The 16917-nt window shown below is 37.5% G+C and overlaps 1 protein-coding gene across 12 annotated transcripts in view; it reads right to left on the bottom strand.

The window, feature by feature from the left end:
• The window catches only part of MAGI2 (membrane associated guanylate kinase, WW and PDZ domain containing 2), a 722750-nt gene that overhangs the window by 29311 nt on the left and 676522 nt on the right, over window positions 1-16917 (bottom strand). For all 12 annotated transcript variants that reach the window (XM_039383531.1, XM_039383530.1, XM_027730044.2 and 9 more), the window contains 3 exons: window positions 16396-16570; window positions 13392-13632; window positions 11561-11704 (listed from right to left, as the gene is read on the bottom strand). In XM_039383531.1, coding sequence (XP_039239465.1) covers window positions 11561-11704; window positions 13392-13632; window positions 16396-16570 — 560 coding nt within the window. The remainder of the gene's footprint in view (window positions 1-11560; window positions 11705-13391; window positions 13633-16395; window positions 16571-16917) is intronic.

The raw sequence follows: 16917 nt of genomic DNA, 5'->3' as shown, positions 1-16917 counted from the left end.
GATCAAATAGCAACTCCAGAATACCTATTTTGGTGAATTTCCAAGTACTGTTAAGGTCTAATATTGTTGCCTGGAGTTAGGCATGGGCTGGATGTCTGCTGTGCAAATTTCCTCACAGTAGAGAATCTGTACTGCCTGGAAATCCCAGGTGTAATATGTAGCCTGAGCAAAGCTATGGGGTATTGTTAATCTTGGACTCCCTCCAGTGCATTTTAGGTATGTGAGCTTGGATGTCTCAGTAGGAGACATGGCATTTATCTTTGGAGGAATTACAATAACGTTTCCCATGCCACTTTTGAACCAATCATCCATGAAGGTTTAGAGTGACAAACTCTTTCTTTCTTTTTCTGTGGCCAACCAGGTATTTAAGCATCTGTGGCTTCTTACCCCTGGAAATGTTGAGCCCTTTGTTCCTGCTGTTGCCTCCTGCCCAAAAGACGGGGAAAAGAGGGGCCACAGGACATGGTGCAGAGCAAGAAATGGCCTTTGCACTGCTCCTCAGCAGGTGCTCTAGCTTTTTTCTTTTCACTTTTTTACCTTTTCCTGAAAGAGGGAGAAACGTCAGAAATGCTATTTGAGAAAGAGAGATTGGAAAGTGGAAACTGTGCATGACTGAGTGTCTGCAGAGAATAGTGAGTGCAGGAGAGAGAAATGGAGTTTGTTGTGGTGGGTGGCTAATGAGAAAGCAAAGTGGACTTCTGGTACTTCAGAAGACTTGATGCCTTCCACAACATTGCTGCAAAATAATCCATGTATATGTGAATTAAAGGTGTGAAAGATAAAAGGAAAATCCGCATTGGATGTAATTGATACACTATTAATTTTTTAAAATAGAGCTGGGATTCCTCAGTGTAACATAATGTAATATTAATAACATGTAGGTCACCACTACAATCATGGATGGGAACCAGCAGAGATTGTGAAAAAGGAAAAAGAAAATTTTCTAGTGTTTTCTTGATGGTCTCAGGTAGTTCCCATCAGGGAAAAGCAAAGCCAATTCAAGATTTGAAAAGCTGATTTTATAAATCCTACGTAGAAGCCCGAGCACGGAGATTGCTTCATCCAAAGTTTCATCCAAGCAGCAAAACAGAAAAGAGAAGTTAACTCTGTTAACTTGTTACAGGTAAAACCACAAAGACATTTTGAGGAGGAAAAATGCTGAAATGTTAGACCTTAGAAGATATTTTCAAGCATACCAGAGGCATGGGGCCTGTTACATCTCAAAATACAGTTTGAGCACAAGGTAGAAAAGACTGCAGAAAACAGATTAACTTTTTGCACCAATGTTCACTAAAGAGGAGAGCAGCAAAACTCCTGCAGAGGATCTGCTCACCACAGGGGTGAATGAGGAACTGAATCCAATGGCAGGGGCAAAGATTTTTATAACAGACTGATGAAATGGATAGTAGGAGATCTCCAGAAGCAGATGACTTTTATCCTCAATTGTAAAGGAATTTGGATATGAAGCTGCTGAACTTATGGCTATAGAATATAATCCACTGCTTAAATCAGTAAATTTCTGAATTGCAGAGGAATGGGAAGTGGCAAGTGTGACACCAGTCTTTAAGAACGGTCTTGGAATGTAACCAAGTGAGCCACATGTTCAATTGAGCAGATGGAAGGAAGCAATAAGAATGGTGAGGGTTAGCTGGCACATGGATAATGATGATATAGTGGGGAAGAGTCAGTGTAGTGGCTATTGTAGAGGGAAGCCATTCTTCATAGATCTATTGCAGGTCACTGGAGCTCTCAATGACTATAGAGATAAATGTGATCTTGTTAGTGTACTGACATTTTCAGAAAGCTTTTAATAGTAAAGCTTTCAGTAAAGGCTCTGCTGTGGGATGAAAAAGAATAGGGTCTTCTAGGTAGGAGATTAAATTCTAGGGAAAAAATGCTTTAAATAAGTGGTCAATTTTCACAATCAAAAGATTTTACCACAGTGATTATTCTGTTCAGCATACTTGTAAGTGGCATGGTGAAGAAGTTCAAGATTGGGGTGATAAGATTTGCAGGCAACACATTACCATGCAGGATTGTAAAATTTAAACTTAAAAGCTCTAAGAAGATAGCACGATCCTGTGTGCTAAAGCAGCATGTGAAATTCAGCAGTGCCAAGTGCTAAGCACTAAGTACAGTACATGTGCAAAATCACATACACAATCTCTCTAAGCCAGCCATTACCCCTGAAGAGACAGATCCCGCAGTCCTTGTGAGTACCTTGCTGAAAATGTCACCACAGTCAAAAAAGCAAACAGAATATTAACTGGTAGGGGGAGAATGTAGAATAAAGAAGAAGCCATCATTGTGTCATTTAGGAGCACCAATATCTTGAAAACTGCAGATTGTTCCAGTGCTTCCACCTCCAAATGAATGTGATAGATTGAGAAATGGTTTGGAGGAGGCCAATGAGGCTGGTCAGGCATAAAGAACAGCTCTCTTGTGAGGCAAGATGTAACAGACTGATAAGCTTCAGTGGGAAAAAGGTGGATATAATATAGGTCAACAGAATAAAGAATGATATGGAGAATGATGAAGTAAGATTATTATGTTGTAATGACAAACCAAAAAAAAGGAGGTTTTTTTCCCAAATAATGAAGGCATCTAGACTTGGAATCCATTGACACAGTAGATAAGGAACGTCAAAAGCATGAGTAAATTGAAACAAATGGTTAAAAAGTAGTCCTAGACACTAACTGTGAGTTCTAGCACAGAAATTCTACAAACTGCTGATTGCCAGGGGCTTGTGTGTTATGCACAGTGAAGAATCATTTCATACTTGTCCTTCATTCCTCTCCTAAGCATCCTCTACTTGTCCTTGTTGGAGTGAGGATACTGGGCTGGTGGGCCATAGCAATGGGCCTCATATCTGTACCCTTTTACCTTCAGAGGTGACCTCTCCCAGTTTCCACTTGTCGTGGGTTGGGGAAAACACAGAAGAGAAGCTGCTTCTGTCATTCCTGTTGCTGGACAAAGCATTTCAGTTATCAGAACAGCATCATTTGGTGTGTTCATTTTTTTCTAACACTCTTGATTCTTAATTTTTTTAAGTTAGGGTTAATTAACTTTTTAGACCTGAAAGCCTTTATAAATATTCCATAAACTCCAGATTTAAATATGATGCTTGCCTTCCAACTAAGTAGTTTAGTCTTTAAAGTTAATACTAAACTATTTTTATCAAGATTATTAACTCGTTCTTTTTAATAGCTGACTTGAAGGATTTTGCTACTAGACAGAGTCACAAGGATGCTCTGAATGTATCAAACTGAATACATTTTTGCAAGAATTATGTTAATTAGGTGTGTGAGAGGAATACTCCTCCTTACCTTTCTACAAACAAATTCTAAAAGATGCACATAGCTTTTTGAATAAATGCTGAATAATAGTTCACCTACAGTTAATCCACTTTTGATTTATTAAACTTTTATGCTGTCAAAATATATTCAGGATCCCTGAGGACCTCATTTTGCATTTCTTTGTTGTGCAGACAGTAGAATGTTGCTCAGCTTTATGTCTGCATGTCAATATATTCTTCCTCGAGTTCTGCCAATTACACGAACCCAGCATCAGGCTCCTCTTGCCACAGGATGGCATCCAGCTCATATGCTTGAGTATCCCAGTTGAATTCTCTGAGTTCAGATCAATCACACCTAGCCTCACTACAAGTGAGGTTGGACAGTGATGTATGTAGTAGGGAATTGGAGTGTGACTGAGATTACCCCAAAGGGACATGAGAATCGGTGGGAAAGCATAGTTAACATCTTCCTGTACTGCTCCGATGGATCACAAATCACAGAATAAGTGGATGGGACTAAGAACATCTTTGTTTTTTTGTTCCATTGTAATGACAGTGTTGACATTCACTGAACGCTTACGATGAAGGTAAGATTTATATTACTGCATGAAGTAAGCCAGGTATGCTGCAAGTTTTAAGAATAAGAGCTACTTATGTAGAAAAGAGTGGCTACTTAACTGGCATGAATCACTCTGTAGGCATTTGTCTTCCAAATGCCTACACAAGACCTTAGTCAAATCAAGGCTGGTGGAGCATTGTATGCTCCTGGAGTGCTCTTGGAGTATACTTCAGTCCTTTATGTGTGGGCATATCCAAGTATTAGTGATTTTTCTCTGGAGTTTCTGTCAGCCTTCTCAAGTGCTTACTCACATCAAGTATTCAGCAGCTGAATCTCTACTGTGCCCAGTATACCACCTGGAGAAGACCTTTCTGGCTCTTAGGACCTCCCACTGCTCCTTCCACCTTATTTTTTCTGTTACTAGAGTAAACTTGCAGGAGGCTTTCCAACAGAAATAATCACTTTTCTCCAATATTCTGAACATAAGACTTCACTGCCTTTTAGGACCTGGAGAATCTGGAGATTCACTCAGCAGCATATGTCAATCTTATGCTTTCTTTCCAATTCAAAATAGGATTCCAAAGTTTTCTATAGCAAAAATTAACTATTAAACCGGTAAATCCTTAGTTCACTTTTGGATACTGTGACTGCCCTAAATGTTTGTAAAAAGATGATAACTGATCAAGCTATTCTTCCCATTTCCTTGCTGCAGCTTTCTTGATTGGATATAGAAATGCCTGTATCTGTCACCCACTCTCTCTACTGTGTGACAACTGTTTCTCTCCTATTTTTAATGCTTTTTGCTCTAATCACCATCAAGTTGAGCTGAGCTACTTCTTGATAACTGTACTTACTAACACCTTAGGTGTTTTCCACTTCAGACTGCAGGAAAAAATCTACATCCCAAACAGATGCTCTGTTCTTCATTAACAAGAAATCTATGAGAGGCTCTACACCAGTGAGGAGCCAGTGCAAATTGTGGGGTCTGCATGGCAATGTGCTCTTAAAGATTTGTGTTTACTGTAGAGTAAGAAACCGTTCTTTCTTCCTTTTGAGCTTTTATTTGATGGCCACTGACAGGAAACAATCAGTCCTGTTGATGATCAGTGCTTTTTCATATTCACCCATTTCCTTTAGCAACAGGGCAAACAAAGACTATTTTGGAGGGATTGAATTAAAACATCAATAATGTGTGGAGAGAAGGTACATGGTGTGTGAAACTACATGAACTGAATGTGGCTTCTGGTACAAAATTGGGCCATGCAATGGGAATCTCACAAAACAGTATGTGGCATCCCAGCCATTTCTGCTTGGATTTTGTCTTCTCTGAGATGCAAGACAACATCTACTAAAAAATACATTTAAAAAACAATAGGGATATTTTACACGTGTTGACATGGATTTCAAAGAAATGTCTATGGAAGCTGTATTATGTCCAAGCCTCAAACACAGAATGATTCCTTAATTGGTGGAAACAGAAGACAGATCTTTTAAAAACCTAGAAATCAAGGACTGCTAAAAACAGATACAGTGATAAAATGATTAGATGAATACCAAACTAAATGTGTGCAACAACAAGCAATCAAGAAAGCTGAAGTGGGAAAAAACCCCACGATGAAAACAAAATAGAGAGAATTCTGTTTTGTGTTGTATAAAAGACATTACAAACACAATTAACTCATCTTTGACTATCTGTCCACCAAACCCAGAAGAAATTCAAGTTATTTCTGGGTGCCTGACTTAAAATGTTTGGGAGTGTCATGCTCCAGGGAGATAGGTTTATATTACCTTGTTAAACTCCACTGTTATACAGCATTTACAGAGCCCGGATGCCCACATACTACCTACTCCTTTGAGAAGCCTGAAGAGCCTTAATGCTAATTAATTTATTCTGGGAGACATAGTTAGCAACAGCTAGCTGTTACATGGCACCCTACTGCTTAGAAGCCTGATCTCTAGGCTTTTCAAAGGGAATTTAAAATTACATCTCCTGTGACACGAGAGGCCTTTAATATCAGATTATGAGTTTCATAGGTGCTCTGTCCCTCTCATTGCAAACATGATTTAGGACATATACGACGACAAAAATGTCAGTTTTGAATGCTGTTGAATGCTCATACATGGATTTTGACAGCAGTTTCAAATATAATACTTATGTCCTCCGTGATTTGAAACTTAAGTTCTGTTTCATTATAAATAAGAGACAGACTCCCTCTTGTCTGCCTGCATTTTTTGAGCCTTGGCTCTCGAATACTGAATTCTCCCTTTTTGCTAGGAATAATTCTTGGTGTAGGTGGGTGAAGGTTTCTGAATAACCACAAATAAGGTAAGTGTGAATGCTATTATTAAGGGAAATTATGAAATACACAAATTATGCTAGTTTGCAGAATGCCATGAACCTGTCCACAGCACAGGTTGGTTACTGTTGTGAGCATTACTGTGCTGTTTATTTGGCAACCTGGAACAGACCAAGCAAGGCCACACAGATTCCTATGTAACACAGAAACTCATACTTGACACTGTAGGAGCTTCTTGTCCCTTGTGCCTGTTTTTATCTCCAACTGTGTACAACTGAAACAAAAAGAGGGATCCGCACCACAGAAAAAGCAACAAATGGGAAAAAGAATTGAAGAGTCAAAGCAGGACTGCAAAGCATGACAGATAAAAAAATTCTGCTGTGCTTGTATTTCAGATGACTGTTCCGCAGATATACAAGAAAAATCTACAACAGAAAAATAATGTTGCATAAAGAGATATGAAGAAACTGGAGAAGGGCTAACTGGTGTATACGGACTGAGAAAAATGAGCTGACAAGACAATGAAACCAGAAATGTCAGAGATGAGATGTATTACTTTTGTGGAAGATGTGAAAAAAAGGATGCAACTCACAAAGTGACAAAATGACACAGATGCACACCGTGTACAAAAAAACCCTTATTCTTCAAGAATTTTGCGTTACTCTGTACCTTTGGAGCTCTCAGCCACAGGCTGTTTGTTTGATGCTGGTTTCAATAAACATGCTGGCTGCAGGAGATATCATTCAAGGCAATAAGAGATCTCTTGATTAAATCTCACATGTCTAGCAAACTCTACAACCATGCTTAAGAATTCTCCTGTGAACAGTCAGTAGTTCCCCATCTCTAAGACAGGAAGGGATAGAGATCTGCAAGCAGAGGTCTGCCAATCATTGTCCTCAACATGAGGCAAAAATAAAATAAGAGTTATCATGAGCCTTATCTAAATTGACCTGCAAAACCGTTGCCAGTAGTGTCTAAATCTTCAGAGGCTGTGGGGACTGTGCTCCAGGTTGCCTGTGTTACACCCCTTGTCTCTGGTGACTGATTCAACTCAGTATGACTGTCACCGAGAGTGCGTGCGGCATATTCTTGCCCTACTCTGGGACTAGGCCTTGCAACTTCATTTTTTAATATTGCCATCATCAGCTATTTCCAATTTTTTCCCCTGATGTTACGTTTGCTTGAGAAATGGTTCAGACCTCTGTCAGTTCAAGATAAGATACCAAAGACATCAGTAATTCTCCAAATGTTTTTTGTGGTTCTTTTAACACATCCTTGTCTTATGGAGCACAGACATAGGTAGGCTTTTCAGAATTCACCACTGTAGCCTCCTTTCTGCTCAGCTGTCAGAATAAAGAGGGATCTGTGTTTACTTCCACTGCAGTGGTGAGGTTCTCCCTTACAGCAGTCTTCTGTGAGCAATCTCTCTGTCTTATTCATGAATTGCAGTAAAATCTTGCCAAAGTTAATTGTGGTGTATGACCTGACATATGATTTTATACGAAGCTACATAGTTATGGTTATGGTTCTCCAACACTGGTTGAGAATAGTTTACCAACAATGCAGGCAGAGGACATATGTGAAGAAACACTTTTTCCTGTAGATTTCTGGGTCCTTTGATGGGCATTTCCTTTCCATGTCTAGTGATAGATGAATCCAAGTTCAACTAGGAGGCATGCTTGGACATTCTGCAGAGTCTATGGGCCCAAATAAAGTCTCAGTGCACGTGAAGGTACCATGACTACGAACAGTGTAATAAGCTTGTGAAAGTTTTAAAATTGTTTTCAAGGGAATAATTTGTTGAACCTGAACACTTAATGCAGTTTTCCATGTAGGTTGACAAAAGGGATCCTTGTGGAAGAGCAATATACTGGTAAGACTGATGAACTCTGTATGACATCAACTCACCACTCTTCTACCTTTCCAGTTCCCAGAACAATTCCACAGAAAATCAAAGTAGAAAGCTCCATCTGTCATGAAGGGCAATTAAAGACTATTTTAGATCTTGTAATCCTAAAATGGAATGGTCCTTGGTGGATTTGTTTCCAATAAAAACACAAAGTGCCTGGTATGCCAACCCCAATGGGAAGGGAGACCAGAACTTATGATGGAAATGGTGATGCAATAACAAACTTCATGAAACCTTTTTCCCCCTTTCATCAGTTTTTACAAATCCAGACAGTTTTGGCAGGGTCAGTGGAAGACCGTCACTTCCAGGGCTTATTCTATGAATCTGTTCTCTAATCTGCTCACAAGCCTCACAGGAGTTCATAAAAGTCTGAAGATCAAACTGAAATTCTCAGAAGGATGCCTCCTTCATGTTGTTTCATCATTGCCTTTTTGTTCAATTTCTTTTTGCTCCTATTATTGGTATATTGTACTTATTTCATACTTATCTTACTCAGTAATGTACCTACTCTATTTTCTTTTACAAGAGATAGTTCCATTCTGGTTCTTTATTTACATCTGTTTTCCTGTAATCATAGCTTTTACTTCTTTAAATTTATACTCTGCATCTGTAATGCCCAATACATTTACATATGTTTAGACCTCAGAACATTTTGAATGTGTGCTGATAGACTTTCAGATTTTTTAACATGTGTACAAGTGAAATATAGCTGATGTACAGCTATACACTGTACATCCCATTATGGTAGTTTTGCAGTGTCCACTAAGAAGGTAAACATGCAGATTTTGACTTGCCTATCTGGAGCTGTCTTCAGTTAAAGATCATATTGCTTCAATTATACCATTCTATAAACCCACTAGTATAGATACAGCTCTATTACTTTAAGGTAATTTATATTATTTTATTTATTTCTGTAAAATAGGGAGCTTTATATCAATGTGAATGTGTCTTTATCAGGACTTTTGCTGGCTATAACTATATTGAAGACAAAATGTTATTTGTGAAATATGTTTACTTATTACATATAAATGCTTTACAGGTAACATGTTCATTATATGAATTTTTGTTTCAACAACCTAGCTGGTTTTGCTTTTTTTTTCCCTTTGCTTCATGAGTGGGAGTAGCAGTGGAATTCTGTGCATTATTTTTCTATAAGCATGATTTGCATCTTGTGTTATCTGCTTCAATGTTTTTTCCGTAAGGTTTCAGTTAAATTAAAGAGGGCTGTTCAAGGGGGAGGAAACAGAAAGCAAAGCAATAATGGAAACAAGTAGGTCATTAGAACTATTAGCTGGAAAGTGGTCCTGATAAGATCCTACCACAAAAGCATGGTTTGCTATCCCCAGTGCTGAAAGCCTAGGATCAGAGAATTTGATCTTTAATGATGTTGGTATATAAAGCAAGAAGCACTGAACTGATTTTTCCATGTTTTGCTACAGAGATGAACCTGTGAAATAGGGAGACACAAAGATGCAGCAAGCAGGCTGGTGGTCCCAGCCAAGAAGTGGGAATGAACCTTCATTTTTAACAGGTGATGTAAGCTTAGGAAAGGAGATACGAGTTCAGAACCCTGCTTCCTTTGCTCATCTTCCTGTGTACTTTATTGCTTGCAGCAATTATTAATTTTTAGTTTTTTTCTATTTTTGATTTGGAGAAGCTGTTTTTTGAGCTTCTGCTGTCCATCAGTTACAGGTCACTGAAGATAAAAGTCTTGCAAGTTCCAAACCCATTTGTCAGGTTAAAATGTCTGTTAAACAGGAGGATAAAAGACAAGACAGTGACAAGGCTGCAGGGTAAAATTGGTTCCAAAGAATGATGCTTTTAAAGGAGAGAAAAAACCCCAGTTACAACTGTCTGGCCAGAATAACACTTGGCTATGTAATGTGGCCACAACAATGAAAAAACTTTGAAGTAAGTTATTTTAGAAAGTATATTAACAATTTTCATTAAAACATACAGGAATTTTCCTAAAGTCATTGAAAAAAACCCCAACCCTATTTGTGTTATACACTTTTTATATTTTGGCTATTCACAGCATGGATAGTCTAATTTTATCCTTTAGTACTTTAGATGCACAGATTTTTAATAAGTTAGTTTTCTACCTAATACAGGTTATTATTTGAAATGAACCCTCTTTAAAGGCGTTCTTCTTCTATTGTTCTGTATTCTTAGCCATATGTTTCCAAATATGTGATTCCAGAGCTTATTAAAAGCACAATTTTTTCCCCATCTTTAATCACATTATGCCTGCTACTGTACATCTTGCTTATGGTTTCTCATTAAGAGCAAGACACTATGATAATGCTACAGGAAAGGAAAGAATGAAAACACTCACCAGAGAAGATATTCTTAAGTTAAAGTTCTATCTGCAGCACAAATTCACCTATATTTGACACAAAAAATACTGTGGGAGTATTTCTCAATTGCCAGTTGCCTGCCTGCCTACCCCACTGACTTTCTCAACACAGGGGCTGCTTATGCCACCATTACCTTGTGCAAGCTCCCAGTGCCAGGGGCTTTCACTCCATGACATAACTGAGGACTAACTGAATTTTAATTCTACTAAGTTGCCAAGTTAAGACTGATTTGAAGCACAGTAAATCTCCTGAGTTAAACACAGTGCTCTTTCAGTAAGACACCCAGTTTGATCAAATTGCTAGAACTGTGAAAGAGAATATGTGTAACAACCATGACATTTTTAAAATGTGCTATTGCCACTGTACAGAACACAATTTTCATTGCCCATTTTTATAATTATATACTGGTTGAACATGCCTGCACTAATTAGATACATAAACAATTTTTTATGCTGACTCTTGGTAGACCTGCCTATGTTCTTTCCTTCTCCTTTTTGTGTACTCACTGTTTTGCAAAGTATCAGCAAGCCTGGATGAGTTTATACCTCGTCTTTATCAAAATTGGACAGATTAAACTCATCTATTTTTGATTAGGTTATTTTCCCTACATAGAACATGTGTTTGCATTTTTTTAAAATCATGATCCCTACAAACAAGATTGACTAATATCAATAAACAAATTTAGCAAACACTACAAAGGCAACTTGCTTAAATTAGAAAAATAACACAGATGAGGTCTTGGGTTTCCAAGTTATCCAGTATAAGTCCTATAGTTATCAATTTGCTTTTGTGACTAGAGACATAACTATTAATTATGCTATCATTATCCAAGAAACATCAAAATTTGTCAGAAATTTTTCAGTTGCTTAGATAAGAAGGAAAATACATAACGAGAAAATTTATAACAAGGTAAAAGCTATTATCAACCATCAATAATATATTTATTCTACAAGGAAACCACACACATCTACCATATGTATCAGCTAATTTCTTGAATTTCTACAAAATGAGTTTATATTATAAAGGTATTTGACATTAGTTCTTTAAAACCTGATCAGAGATTAAAAAATTGCTTTCTCTTTGACCCCACAACAAACATATCTGTAAATATTGCAAAAAAAAGTTACACTGCATTTTACTCACCCTCATCCTTCCATTTCTTATTGCTGGTCCATCTTCTGCTAACCTCAACACATACAAATCCATTTTATATTCCCTTCCTCCTCGAATACTAAACCCAAACCCTTTGGCTCCTTTTTCCAAATCAACGGTGAAATAATCAAAGTCCTGTACAGACAAATACAAAATGAAAGATAATTAACTACATGAACATTGTGGTATACATTCAAGAAAACTTTAAAATACAACTCATCAAAAATGCATTGATCCAATTGATACAAACAAAGGGATCTTACGCACTGACAGATTTTGGCCATTTCTGAAAAGACACTGTAGCAAGATGTAAATGCCTAAGTCTAAAACACCCTGAAAGAGTATTTTACAGCAGTTGCCTGGTACCAAAAGCTCTAGAGATGGGTTCCATATTCACCCTCAATACTTTCATGGCACCCAGGTATAAATGTTTATGTCTATGCAGAAATGTTGATTTGGCAAGAGAGGTAGAAGGCAGTTGCTGTATAAGCATCATTGCAAGTAAAAATTGATAGGAGACATCTCCTAAATTCCAAGAAGTACTTAATGTGATCGGCAGGTTTGACTGCATGGAGTCACAAAGTACAGCAACTCTCATCCCTTTGGTTAAATGTGTCCCTTGAGGAGGAGGTGGGAAGGAGGAGATTTGAGTTTTGCCCTTTGCCCTTTCTGTGCCTTCAGAGACTGAGATTCACCTTTGCAGTTTTCCCTTGATTGGCCCAAACTACCACCTCTGTGCAGGAGTCTGGGGGGGAAAATTGCTATTTATCTTCTGATCTGTTGCAGTCAAGAGTGCAAGAGCTGTGGGAGCAGCAGAAAAAAAAGAGCGAGCTACGGTTGTGTAGTCTAGTGATTAGAGAATTGGACTGGAGATGGTAAGAAACAGCCAGTCCAAGTATCTCTCTAGATGCTAAAAAGCATCTTATAGGGTATGCATATGGGCATAAGGATTTGCTATTTAGATACTGAAATGCACAATATTTTCACAGGGTTCTCTGGATCCCATTTTAGAATTTCACTATTTTTCTTGATTTGGTTTATGTGTCTGGCTTTGAAAATATGGACATAGAAATCATCTATACATGGTTCCAGCATATAGTGTCCAGAAGTTTACATTCTCTTGTTTAATATTTTTGACCTGTTTGTCCTACCTTTATGTAAGGAGAATGGAGGATTTGTTTGAAAGTCTGAACTTCGAGCTAAATCCTCAACCTTCACAACTTTCAGTAAACATTTGTCATCAGTGGAGTCTTGTCCAAGGTACCATAACTCTTGATCTAAGGTTTATTTGTTTGATTTTGTCAGATCATACCTGATGTCAAAGAAACTAGTTGAACAAGCTAGTTTCTACTCATCCAGACTATTACCAACAGAAATATAATTTTATCAGTCAGAATTTGCATTCATTTAGTTATTTATTCCAATTAGATAAAATATTAATTTTCAAGAATGCTGTAGAAATGCAGTCTGACCTAAGTACACCCACTGTTTGATGACTATGTCCCTAGGAATGAAAAAATTCCTCTGCTTATGCAATGGTAGTTTATGTTAGAATTTTTATTTTAACTCTCCAGTACCTTAAAAACAGTGTTTATTTAACATTATATTGACACAATTATAAATGTAGTGTTATTTTACAGATTACACAGTTATTCATTAATTTTAATGGTTTGGAAGTAACTTCCTCTACAGAGAAATAGTAACTCGGAGTAAAGCCAACAAATGTGTCTTTTCCTTCTCTAATGTCATCTTCCTTACCAGTATACATGACCTCTCCCCACACACCCTAATGACTTCTGTTCAGGAGTGTTTGGGTTTGTACCTGGGGCTGCCTGTACTCTGACAGAGGGTACTGCCTGGTGTCAGGAGAATGCTGCCTGTAATCCATCAGAGGTGGCTGCCTGTAGTCCAGAGGTGGTGGCTGCTGGTAATCCATCACTGGAGGATGCCTGTAGTCCAGCGGAGGCTGTCGGTAGTCCGTCGACGATTGCCTGTAGTCCGTAAACGGAGGTTGCCGGATGTCAGGTTTCACATCTTGTCTGGCTTTTACTTCTGACCTATAACTGAGAAAAGTGAAATGGCTTGGTTTCAGAAAGTTTCAAACCATTAGGAATATGCATTGCATGCAAAATTGAGGAGGGAAAACAACCTGCCTAACTGCAAAATTGCACAAAACAAATTTTCACAGAGAAGCAAACCTCTCAAGGCATCCAAAAACAGTGAGCGTTTTTGAAACATGGGCATAAGCAATTTTCCCTCAGGTCATATTGTGCAATTTTCCAGTTTGTATCAGTGAGATCAGGATTAGACTCAAAGGGACAGGAACAGTAAGACATCTTGATTCCCACTTACCTCCTGCTTGGAAGATGAAACTGTATGTGAAAAAGCCCACTATACTCACTACAAAATAATTCACTGTCTTTATAAAATGCTTTTTTCCAGAATTAACATTTTTATAGAATAAATGGAACATCAGTGTGGTTTATGCCCATTTCACTGACATAAACTATTATTATTGTGAGCTTCTTAAGGTTAAAAAAAGACATTCTTTTTTTGAAACATACATTCTTTATCCTAGCTGTTATCTTTTTAATGACAGGTATTCTTTAATATAACATCTGTTAATACAGTGTGCATTATTTTTATTATTATTCTACACTTCCGATAATACTATCTGGCTAAAAGTCTGTAGTAAGTCCTAAGTAGTTATTCACAGAAATAACAAAGGGTGAAAGGAAAATAAATTTGGTTAATGAAGAATTTAATAACAAGTAAAATATTGCTCTAACTGGTAACTGGTTATAGGGAAATAGGTCCTAAAATTTCAAAGACAATGTGACTTTCTGAGGTACAGCGACTAGTTGTTTAATTTACTCAGTTAGGAATTTCCCTTACCACATGGGAATCAGTGCATAATGGTATTTCACACTTCAGGGTGAAGTAAAAAACATTTCTTATTGCAAACCTCCATACCTCAGCCATGTGGTAAGGCTAAGAAGCCCAAAGGAAGTCTGGAACCTTTATAGCAAGGTAATTGTGTAATAGTAGTTTGGTTAAGATTTTAACAAAAATGTTCATATAGTGGATGTTTTTACATTCTTCCCTAGTTGCTGAAGGAAATACTTATTTCCTATACAGGTAATAGACATTTAAAACTCTGCTTTAATAATGGACTAGAAGTTTTCAGTCAACCAAGTGACCATGTATGTACATGGATACATGAAGATACAGAGACACATAAAGACTGTGGAAGGGATTTTGAAATGTACTTATTGATTAAAAGAAATTACATTCTGAAAAAAACGAGAGCATTGTTTTGATTATGTTAATTTACATATAAAAATAATCTGAATCTAAATGTTTCAAAATGTTTCAGATATGTTTCAAAATGTTGTTACTTTATTAATACAGTTACAGTAACATTATGACAAATCTTGTTACTCAATAGTTTTAATAAGCTGAATGTCTAACCAGACACAAAAATATCTAAACTATTTCCCTATGACTTCTCTGAGAAGATTAAAATAGCCTGCTGCCACGTGTTCTTTTAAAACCCATACGTGGCATCTATAATAAGACCTGCACGTGAACATGCAATCCTCTTACTTTCTTTACTCAGTATCATGATCCTGTAAAAAGAAGACAGAGAACAAACAGGCTTACCATGATACTAAGCCTTATTAATACTGGAAGTAAAAATACTAGTTAATATTCCTCATCATCATGGTTGGGCTTCGCGAACGGAGATTTGGGGAGGGCTCTACCCGCGTTTGTTGCAAGCACGTTGGTGGCTAAAAAGGCCAATATGAGATAGACGTGTCTGGTAATATTCCTAGAAGTTTTAAATATCTTATAGTATTTTGGTGCAGAAACAATGTATGTGGCTATATAAACAAGCTGTAATCTAATTTATAAAATCTAGTGAAAAATAATACTATATGAACTAGCAGTAATGGACCTTTTTCTGAAATAAGAGCCATCCTTAGGCAGGTTTCTAAGACACATATGACCACAGTTGTATCTTAGAAAATGAACCTTTTATGCACAGGTGAAGCCATTGCAATTTTTGTTGAATATGTAAATGGTGATATGACCAATTATAGCTTACACTTTTCAGTGGAACTTTAATTTATATAATTTTGCTGGTCCCATCTGAAAATTCCCAATTTAATTCTGACTTCCAACTGAGCAGAGACATTTGTGAAAGCTTTGTATTGAAGTTTATCAGAAACATACGTCTTCTAGGAGGTGATCACTTTTGGAAAAAGTACTCAATGAAATATAAGGCAAATTAATTTTCCTAGTGTGACTAATAGAGAAAAGATAATTTTGGGCAAGTGAAAGTACTACATCTGTTAAGCAAGGAGAATTAGAGGGCGTAGTGTCTAAATCACAACTGAACTCAAGTATCTTCAGAAGCAAAAAGTTTCAATCCTGTAACCAGCATCATTAGGGGAGGAGGGTCTTGATTGTGTGTGTTGGTTACTGAAGATTAGCATAAAGACAGTGTAATCAGCCTCATTTAACTTGCTAAAAAATAATCCAAAACCTAAATAGTGTTGATTGGAGGTCACACGAAGTTGTACCATCCCACAGCCTAAGTGTGCTTTTTATATAGACAGCTGGTCAGAAATTTTCTATCCCCCTACCATTTAATTTCCATTACAGATAAATTTGCTAATGCATATGCATAAATTACACATGAGAATTGGCTGGCAAATGATACATCACAGATAAAACCTGCTATAAAAATATCCTCCTGACTCCAAAACTCTATTATACAAGGGGAAGAAAAAAAAAAAAGACATGTAAGAAAATGAACAAACCTGTTTTCGTGTCCCTGTGGCTGGAGGGGCTGTGGAGGCGGTGGTTGGGTGACGGGGCTCTGCTGGGCAACGGGGCTCTGCTGTGCCAGGGGACTCTGCTGGGCCATGGGGCTGTGCTGCTGGGCCATGGGGCTTTGCTTCTCCGAGCTGGGGGCCGAGGCTGGGCTGTTCAGCTCTGCGTAATGGGAAGCTGGAGATTAAAGACCTGTCACAGTGCAGCATTTAATAAAGGGCAAAGGTAGACAATAATAATTTTTTTTTCATATGCTACCTCTGCAAATTTATGCTTTGTTGCTTTTACTCTCTTGGGTCATAATTAGATTTTAAGACATTTGAACCTAATGGTATCCTTTTGACAGTCTGTGGAATCTAAAATGTTGGTCACTTCTATAATTCTGGTTTATACCTTCATTATTTAAAAAACCCACCTGAACAAGGTAAATTGCTTCCATGTTTCACATTTTCTTTTAAAGCATAGAAATAATGATCATGGAATCCTAGAACCATAGAATCATAGAATAG

Source organism: Pipra filicauda, unplaced genomic scaffold (genome assembly GCF_003945595.2).
Source record: "Pipra filicauda isolate LSUMZ 115617 unplaced genomic scaffold, ASM394559v2 scaffold314_size1190085_pilon, whole genome shotgun sequence".
In the NCBI taxonomy this organism is placed as follows: Eukaryota; Metazoa; Chordata; class Aves; order Passeriformes; family Pipridae; genus Pipra; species Pipra filicauda.
The sequence above is the reverse complement of the archived record's forward strand: the minus strand, read 5'-3'. Positions and strand labels throughout refer to the sequence as shown.